General features: G+C 53.0%; 1 protein-coding gene across 1 annotated transcript; it reads left to right on the forward strand.

Annotated features, from left to right (window-relative positions):
• The first annotated feature begins 2,681 nt into the window (after positions 1 to 2,681).
• On the forward strand, positions 2,682 to 8,220 carry Rnf112 (ring finger protein 112). The gene is made up of 14 exons (XM_052195475.1): positions 2,682 to 2,875; positions 3,019 to 3,059; positions 3,795 to 4,080; positions 4,242 to 4,448; positions 4,565 to 4,693; positions 4,887 to 4,991; positions 5,358 to 5,408; positions 5,701 to 5,757; positions 5,836 to 5,910; positions 6,040 to 6,160; positions 6,262 to 6,431; positions 6,506 to 6,559; positions 6,709 to 6,783; positions 6,873 to 8,220. The coding sequence occupies exons 1-14, from the start codon at positions 2,822 to 2,824 to the stop codon at positions 7,341 to 7,343; spliced, it is 1,896 nt and encodes a 631-aa protein (XP_052051435.1). The 5' UTR covers positions 2,682 to 2,821; the 3' UTR covers positions 7,344 to 8,220.
• Positions 8,221 to 9,454: the final 1,234 nt, after the last annotated feature.

The raw sequence follows: 9,454 nt of genomic DNA on the forward strand, positions 1-9,454 counted from the left end.
GCTGCCCTCTCCTGCACAGCCTCACTTCCACATTACAGTCAACCGGTATCCTCTGGAATGAATGGTAAGCCTAAATAAACTTCTATAAATGGCCTTGGTCATGGTGCTTTATTACAGCACCAGAAAAGTAGCCAACACACTCTCACTGCTCCACATCCTACCAGCAGACACTTGGACATCCATGTTCACCAAAGTCAGGAAATGGAGTCAGCCTGGATGTTCATCAGCTGATGGATCATGGACACACACACACACACACACACACACACACACACACTGGAATTCTATTCAGTTATAAAGAAAAATGAAATGAAGACATTTGTAGGAAAAAATGTCAGGCGGTGGTGGCACATGCCTTTAATGACTGCATTTGGGAGGCAGGTAGATGGCCGAGTTTGAGGACAGCCTGGTCTACACAGTGAGTTCCAGGACAGCCAGTGCTACACAGAGAAACCCTGTCTCAAGCAACAACAACAACAACAACAAGACATTTGTAACATTTGTAGGAAAATGAATGAAACTAGAACTGAAAATTATCCTGAGAATACTCAGAAACAGAAAGGTCATCTCATGGGGCTCTCTCTCCTGTGTGGATCTGAGCTTTGAATATTTAGGTTTGTGTGTTTCACTTCAAGTGTCTGTCGAGGTCAGAGAGCCAGAAATGGCACAAGAAACTGGGAGGAGAGGGAAAGAGGGCTTAAAGGGAGGAGGAGATATTACAGATATTAGATAATATCTACATGTGATATTAGAGTAGAGGGAGGAGCAGTGCCTGGTAACCAAAGCTAGGGATGCATGAATCTCACTGCTTTGTAATCTAATTTTTTAAAAAGGCACTTAAATGGAGTTATTCCACATGGGGACACTGTCACTCCAAGAATACATGGGCTATTATTAAACAAGAACCTGAAACAGGGCAAAGTATGTGACATTTCCCAATGGGTTATGGTCAAGGAGGCCCAGAGCCGCCAAAATAACCCAGACCATTGCCAGTATTGCTGGTTGCACACTCTAAATGGCAGACTCTGATGCTGAAGACCCCACACATTTGGTTCCCGAAGCAGAAGAATCACGCAGAACTGACTGGGACTTGCTCCCTGCTTGCTGAGGAAGGCATTACACTACAGGAGAAAAGGATCTTGGTGGTGTTTACCTGTTGTTGGACAGTGCAGTGCTGACCTGACAGGCAAGCTGTGCCCACTGATGGAGGAGTGTTGTGAGTGTTACAGGTTTTTTAATTGGACTTGAGGCCTGTTCCATAGGAGGGGATTCATGCCTGATACAGCAGCCCTGGTCTGTGGGCCCTTGTAAACACCTTAGTAGACATGAGCCTTTTGGTTAAATGAAAATGTTGTCAAACTGTTTTCTAATACTTATGTTCGGATACATAGATTAGTGCTGTTCCCAAATTCAGTCAGAGGAGTTTTTCTCTAGTGGACCACAGTTAACGTACAGACTCACAGTAGAGAGTAAGCAACTGTTCAGTGTTCAGCCTTAAATGAACATCTGTATCAAGCCTTGTTTTCCCCTCCACCCCAAGGCTCAGAGGATACCAAAGAAGAGAGGGCTGGAGAGAAGGTGAGAGCTCTAGGTGCCGTTCTAGACAAACATGGCTGATGCACTCATGAACTCACAGCAGCTGTCCTTGTGTGCACACGATCAGGCCGGCCAGCATCCCAGCAAAAGTACTGGGAAGGAGTGGATGAAACTTCTGAAGAGCTGTTGGCAATTGTCCGCTGCTGGAGGAGGACAGTCACTTTTCTTTTAGGGTGTGGTCCCAGGTAGGTTACCCATGCCCCAGTAGACTGTCTTACACCTATGTGCATGTAGGATGAACTAATTGGACTCAAAGAAATATTAAAAATATTTTAAAAGGACATGAAAATGAGATGGGAACTCATTTGGAAGGGGTCCAGGGAAGAGGGTGTGTGTGTAGTGGATTTTATCAAGATATATTATATACAAGCATAAATATAAATATAAATGTAAATGTATATATATATATATAGAGAGAGAGAGAGAGAGAGATGGCTCTTCACAAGTTTGTATGGAGAAAAAGCCCTCTGGGGAGGGAAATAAATAAATAAATAAATAGTTCTCCACCATCGGGGGACTTGCAGAGCCCCAGATGATGAGGAATTTACTAAGCTAGCATACCAAATTCCAGTGACATACCCTGGGAGAGGGTGGCAAGATGCACGGTGTCGCACAGAACAGAGGCATCATACAGCTCTGCATAGAGTGGATGCTCAATCAAAGTAGGTAACGGGACTGAACCGACCCCAAAGCTTCCCTGTCTCTAGGTCTGCCCCAGTAGCACACTCTCCTGGTTTTCTGCCCACCCTGCCCCCGGGCTCCGAAGACCCCAACTGCTCCTGTAGGTGTGGTGCTCTTCTGGGCTCCACCAGGAGCCTCTTCCTGCTGTGCCAGGTGCATCCACGTGGCTTCACGCTCTCCGTCTCCCCTCCCCCTTCCTGTCCTTATCTTTCCCTTTCGTCTCCATGGAGATTCACCGCCTCGGCTTGCCTGCATCCCAGCCTCTGCCTGGGATTCTGAGCTGGGCTTGGTTCATCCCTCCTCCGAAGTCATGGTACCCGCAGCCCTGTCTCCTCCCCCTGGGGTGAATCCACCCTCCTTTACAGTCTCTCTTTTTTTCTGACTGGCTCATTTATTCTCCAGTGCTGACAGCTAGGCAGAGCTACTGAGGAGCCCATCCCCCTGCTCCACCCTCCACCTGCTTCTCTAGCTGTCCGTCCTACCGGGAAAAGGTCTCGGTGGGTTTCCTCTTTGAGCATCGGACCCTCTGCCATTCCAGCCTCTCATGCCGAGGCCCGTCCTGTCAGTCACTGCTTTTTGTCATCGGCTTGGCAAACGGGCAAGTCTTGAGTCCAGGAAGGGGACTTGGGGGTGGGGTGGGGGGGAGAACCACCTGGGAGGAAGGAGGGTGGACGGACCCCGGAAACCCAGGAGGAAGACAGGGTCTGGATTGTGTTCTCAATCTGTCCCCTCCCCGCTTAGGAGAGCAAACGAAGCTTCATGGGAAACAGCAGCAACAGTTGGTGAGCTCCGGGGCCTTCTGGGCTGGGATTGGTGCAGTGGGCCTATCAGGTCAGCTGGCAAGGCTGGTCCAGCACGGATCTCTGCAGTCCAGCACACTCCTTTGCTGCACGCTCTACAGGGTTCTCCCCAGGGAGGAAGCCCAAGGCTGGATGGGCCAGGCTGTGCAGGGAGGGACCAGGACAAGCAGGTGGGTGCTACAGATGCTCGGCTCAGAGATCACAAGGAATCCTCTGAGAACCTGGCCATCTGTTCAGCTGCAGAATGGCTGCCTGGGTGCCAGGAAGCTAACCGCTCTCTCCTGACTCTCCTGGCAGCTGGGGTTGTAGTTTGTCCCACCTCGAGGAAGCCCTGCCACAAAAAGGCTGGTGGTCTATGGGTTTCCTGAGCGCTGGCCCTGGGCACCTTGTAGATGAGGTAGTTGTCGCTAATGATTGCTCACAGCCCTAGCCAGAGCACTGCTAATCTCTCCTTTGGACCTCACCCACAGTTGTATGGCTGGCATGTGGACTGCTGAGGGGTGCTCTCTGGGGTACTCTCTCCCCTCTGTTCCTCTGCTCTCATTTGGGATGGCCAGGACCTGGAGTGCAAGGAAGTTAGGAATGGGTAGAGCTTGTCTCTCCAGGCAGCCCTAGGAAGCGGAGGTTACAGAAAGGGGCCTTCACCCCTAAGCTGTCAGACCTCCAAACCCTGCACCCAACAGGCATCCAGCATTCGGATGGTGTCCTGCCCTCCAGGTCTCATGCATCGTTCCCCAAACTGGAACTGGGCCTGGGACACCGTCCCTCCCCAACCCGGGAGCCGCCTACCTGCTCCATCTGTCTGGAAAGGCTTCGAGAGCCCATCTCCCTGGACTGCGGCCATGACTTCTGCATCCGATGCTTCAGCACACATCGCATCCCAGGCTGCGAGCTACCGTGCTGTCCTGAATGCCGGAAAATCTGTAAGCAAAAGAAGGGCCTCCGCAGTCTGGGGGAGAGGATGAAGCTCCTTCCACAGCGGCCACTGCCCCCTGCACTGCAGGTGAGGGACACGATCTCTGCATGCAGAGACCTATGATTAGACCTAAGCTTGGACCCTCTTCTATACTGTCCAGGATGGGCACAGAGTTCCAGGCTGGACTCTCAACTTGGGTTTCAGTTCCATTTGGGATGCTCAGGGGACCCCCTCTCTGTCCTGCCCAGGACACCTGTGCTGTGAGAGCAGAGCGGCTGCTGTTGGTTCGGATCAATGCCTCTGGAGGCCTCATTCTCAGGATGGGCGCCATAAACCGCTGTCTGAAGCATCCACTGGCCAGGGACACGCCTGTCTGCTTACTTGCTGTCCTGGGAGAGCAGCACTCAGGAAAGGCCTTCCTGTTGGACCACTTGCTCAGAGGCTTACCAGGCCTGGTGAGGGCAGGGCTGGCAGGAGGTGGTAAAACGAGAGCCCAGGTTGCCTCTGGGAGGGGAGCTGAGTTTCTGGGGACGTAGAAAGGACCACCTGATACCTTCTTCTCCACCTTTAGGAATCTGGTGACAATGGCAGGCCCAGAGCAGAGGGGTCTCTGCCTGGGATCAGATGGGGTGCTAATGGCCTCACAAGGGGCATCTGGATGTGGAGTCACCCTTTCCTGCTGGGAAAAGAGGGGAAGAAGGTGAGGGAGAAAAGTAGGTAGAGGTTAGCATGGATCAAGGGGGGGAGTGGGGGATACAGGGAGGAGGGAAGAGGGAGGGAAGAAGGCAGTCAGGCAGGAGAGAGGGATGAGAAGGCCCTCTCCAGGGTGAAGACAAAGGACGGCGTTAGGCAGAGCAAGGCAGGCCTAACCCTTTGGTTTGCATCCTTAATAGGTGGCTGTTTTCTTAGTGGACACGGGAGATGTCATGAGCCCAGAGCTGAGCAAGGAGACACGGGTCAAGCTCTGTGCTCTCACCACGATGCTCAGTTCCTACCAGGTGAGAGAGGTGCTTGGGCAGGGTGGCCACCCTGCACACCGTTGTGGGCTTCCTCAGAACACAGAGTGTTACAGGCTTGGGTGTCTAGGGTCCGTGTGGGTTCTAGAAGGTGCTTCTGGAAGGAGGAGGATGTTCCTGGTGAAGGCGGGCAGAGGGGTTGTTCTATAGGTTAGTGATAAGACTGGGGGATGACTGGAGACTCGGGGGACCGCACAACTCTCTAAGCCTGGAAGATGCTCGCACCTAGGTAAAGCCTTCATGCTGGACTAGGCTTATGTTCTGGGATCCAGAAGTTGCTCAGGAGCCCGTCACAGGACCCTTCCCTCTTCTTCAAATCTTCTTGCATCTTAATGGTTTTCTTTCCAGATCCTGAACACCGCCCAAGAGCTGCAGGACACAGATCTGGGCTATCTAGAGGTAAGGTGGCCTCCTTTATTAAAGCTGTTACTTTCACATCCAAGGTCAAGAGGGCTGGACCAAAGGGGAATCATGGCTTCCCTTTCAGGCTTTATGACATTTGAATTGGCTTAGTGGGCTTCGGAGGGTTGAATATGAGGTGCCTGGTTTGGAGCAAGGCCAGAAAATCTCCAATCAGGAAGCGGGAATTTTGGCTCCTATAGTGGTCCAGGGTGGATAGAAAGAAGGCTTAGGGAACAGACTCTAGCCCTTGGAGTAGCCCAACCGTAAATTTCTCTGTACCCATTACCAGATGTTCGTTCACGTGGCTGAGGTGATGGGCAAACATTATGGGATGGTACCGATCCAGGTAAGACATCTGTTTCTAGCCTTGTCAATCCTAACAAGCCAGTCCCGGCGGCCGGTGTCAAGACCCTTTCTCTTCTAGCATCTGGATCTCTTAGTCCGAGACTCTTCCCATCACAATAAGTCAGGGCAGGGGCACGTGGGTGACATACTCCAGGTAAGTCATGCAGAGGGAAGAGGTTGGTGCCAGGGTGGCAGGTGAGGGAGGCTGGGTGGGGTCACAGGAGTGTGCTTACAGAGAGAGGCTGCTTCCTCGACTCAGAGATCTATGCACTCCATCTCTCAGAAGCTGTCCGGAAAATACCCCAAGGTCCAGGAACTGCTCCTAGGGAAACGGGCCCGTTGTTACCTCCTTCCAGCTCCTGAGAGGCAGTGGGTAAACAAAGGCCACGGAAGCCCGGGAGGAAGTAAGTATTCCAGGGGTGGAGACTTCCCTAGCATGGCTTCTCAGCTTTGGCCCCATCTTCCCCAGGCCCAGGTTCTTCAGCCCAAGGAATCTCTTTCTCAGACACAGAAGATGACTTCTCCCACCATTTCCGGGCCTACATCTTGGATGTGCTGAGCACAGCCCCTCAGCATGCTAAGAGCCGCTGCCAAGGGTACTGGAGCGAGGGGCGAGCCGTGGCCAGGGGAGACAGGCGCCTGCTCACAGGGCAGCAGCTAGCACAGGAGATCAAGGTGTGAAAGGTTACTGGGGAGCCCGGTGTCTGCAGGTGTCTCCCCTCCCTGACCTAACTGTGGTGTCTCTGCAGAACCTCTCTGGATGGATGGGGAAGACTGGGCCCAGTTTCAGCTCTCCAGATGAGGTAATGAGCTATTAGGATAGGGTCAGGATAGGGTCAGGAAGGGTGACCTGAGGTAAGGGTCTGCATGTCCTGGGAGTGGAGATGAGGAACCAGGAGTATCCCTGGCTGAGGAGGAAGGAGGCAGACAGCCTGGGTTTTCCTGTGGACAGATGGCTGCTCAACTTCATGATCTGAGGAAAGTAGAAGCTGCCAAGAAGGAGTTCGAGGAGTATGTGAGACAGCAGGTGAGCTTCAGGGTCTGCTGGGGAAGGTGTGCTGGAGAGGATGCCTGAGGACCCGGTTGGACCACCCTCTTTCCTTCCCACTGCCGTAGGACATAGCCACCAAGCGCATTTTCTCTGCACTACGAGTCCTGCCTGACACTATGAGGAACCTCCTCTCTACCCAGAAGGATGCCATCTTGGCCCGCCATGGTGTGGCCCTGTTGTGCAAGGAGAGAGAGCAGACCTTGGAGGCCCTGGAAGCTGAGCTGCAGGCAGAAGCCAAGGCCTTCATGGACTCCTACACAATGCGCTTCTGTGGCCACCTGGCCGCGGTAGGGGGCGCTGTCGGCGCTGGGCTCATGGGCCTGGCGGGGGGTGTGGTGGGTGCAGGCATGGCGGCTGCCGCATTGGCTGCGGAAGCTGGGATGGTGGCGGCTGGGGCCGCAGTAGGGGCCACTGGGGCTGCTGTAGTTGGAGGCGGTGTGGGTGCTGGGCTGGCCGCTACTGTGGGCTGCATGGAGAAAGAGGAAGACGAGAGAGTTCAAGGCGGGGACCGAGAGCCCCTACTCCAGGAAGAGTAACAGCTAGGAGATGTTGAAGTGAGAAATCCGTGAAAGGCAGGAAGAAGCGTGTGGACATGCCAGGGACTCAGAGGGGGCCACATATACACTGGCCTTGTTGAATGCCCCATGTCAAACACTGGCTGAGCTGGGGGTTTTAGGTGGGTCCAGAAACCCGAGGAGGCTTTCTGGTCGTGAGGCTGTCCTTGGAGTGCAGCAGATAGGGTGTAAGGCCTGTTTCTGGCTATGGATAATTGGTACTCACTGGAACCTAAGATCTCCCACCACATACAGTGCCACGTCCCCTACCCAGCTCCAGTTTATTTCCCTGGAGGACCTGGGCTGGACATTTGCCCCTGGATCCAGAACTACATTCGTTTTACAGTTGGGCTAGGTCCCACTTTGGAGCTGGGGGCCCCTAACAGGGAAGAAAAAAGAGGGGCCACAGGGCAGGGGTGGGAGTGATAGACAGAGCTGTAACTCTGGAGCGGTGACTTGTTCCCAAAACTGCTCCGGAAGGCCAGACTTGGCCGCCTCCCTGCTCTTCAGTTGGGTGTCCAGATGTGTGTCCTGAACCGCCCTGTGTACCCCAGCCTCCTGCAGTCCTAAGCCTGTGCCCTGTGCCAAGCCCATTTGGATGGATCAACACAGATTACATGCCAAAGAACCACACCTCCGATTGCATTCTGTGCTAAAGCAGTCCGTGCCAGCTTCTGCCAAAGTGTGGTAGGGAAAGTGCAGGAAATGAGCTCCCGGCTTTAAACACGGCCTTTCGCTTGAGCTGTGGGGCCTCTGTGCCACACTAAGACCCCCTTGATGCAGCCCTCTGAACAACAAGCCCCCAGAGAGCTTGTGGATAGGGAGCCTCTCTCTCGGGGAATGGAGATTTCTCAAGAGACTTCTGGGCTGTTAAACTATAAAGGATGTTGGGCATACGACCTTTATTTTATATAAAAATAAAATGTGTGTGTGTGAATGGCAACTTCTCAGTACGTTACTGAAACAAGAATTTGGCCTCCCAAGGAATTTGAGGTGGGGTGGGGGTGACAAGGGATTCCATTATCAGGATTTGGGGACAGGGACATTGAAATTCAAAGTGATCTGAGGAGTACCTTGCCCTGGCCTGTGGTAGGAGGCTTTGGCCAAGAGCCAAGTACACAGCCACCTTTGCAGGTTTGTCTGCTGGATCTTTGGATCCTCTTGTTGGTCCCTGGAGAAGCTGATTCTAATGACCTATCAGTCAGCAGGAAGCTGACCGTCTGTTCCAGCAGAAGACAGAGGAGGCATGAGCAGGAAGACTTCGGTCAGACCCTGGGGAAGGGAGAAACCAGGATCCATTGTGCAGGTCTAGGCCGTGCATTACACTGAAGTCTCGTCCCAGTTCTACCTCCAGTCTCAGAATTACAGTGTGCTCACTCTGTCCAAATTCTGCATTTCCCAGAGGCAGATCCAAGACAGAGTCTGAAATAAAACTGACCAGCTGGCCAGGGGAGATGCAGAGGATCTGGCATCCATACACAGACATTGAAAGATGAGCTGTTGAGGGCTCTGCTGAAATCAAGATGCTCCTTTCTAGAAGCTTCCGCTTGCATGTCCAGCTCAGGGGAATTTTGAGGCATGGCAGAGGATACCGTCTGCGACTGATGGACAAAGACATAACATAGGAACATCCCAGAGCTGGGACAGAGGCTGGGTGGGACGAGGACAAATGAGGGTGACTCTTTTGGAAACTGGGCCATTCATGGGGACAGGGTCTAGACTGTAGTGTTTGTGGAGGTAGGCTTTCTGGGCGCATCACAAATCCCTTCCACCGTCATCTGGGAGACACATGAGCTGCAAAGCCTTCCAGAGATGGAGCTGGCAAGCTCGGGACACAAGGCCCTCCGAGGACTTGGAGGGCGGTGCTATGTGGCTTAGGATCCCCCTCCCACAAGAACTTGGAGGAAACTCCAAGGTCAACTTTGTACTCATTGAACAGATGGGATTAGTTGGCTCAGCTAGAGAGCCTTCTGCAGGGAAAAATGAATATTCCGTGGTATTTGTCTTGGGCTTTGTGTCTTTCAAAGCATGGTTCCCAAGCAGCTTCTCTTTAAGCCCAGACACCGTCAGCGTGGGCAATATACATTTGTATA

This window comes from Apodemus sylvaticus, chromosome 10, assembly GCF_947179515.1.
Source record: "Apodemus sylvaticus chromosome 10, mApoSyl1.1, whole genome shotgun sequence".
In the NCBI taxonomy this organism is placed as follows: Eukaryota; Metazoa; Chordata; class Mammalia; order Rodentia; family Muridae; genus Apodemus; species Apodemus sylvaticus.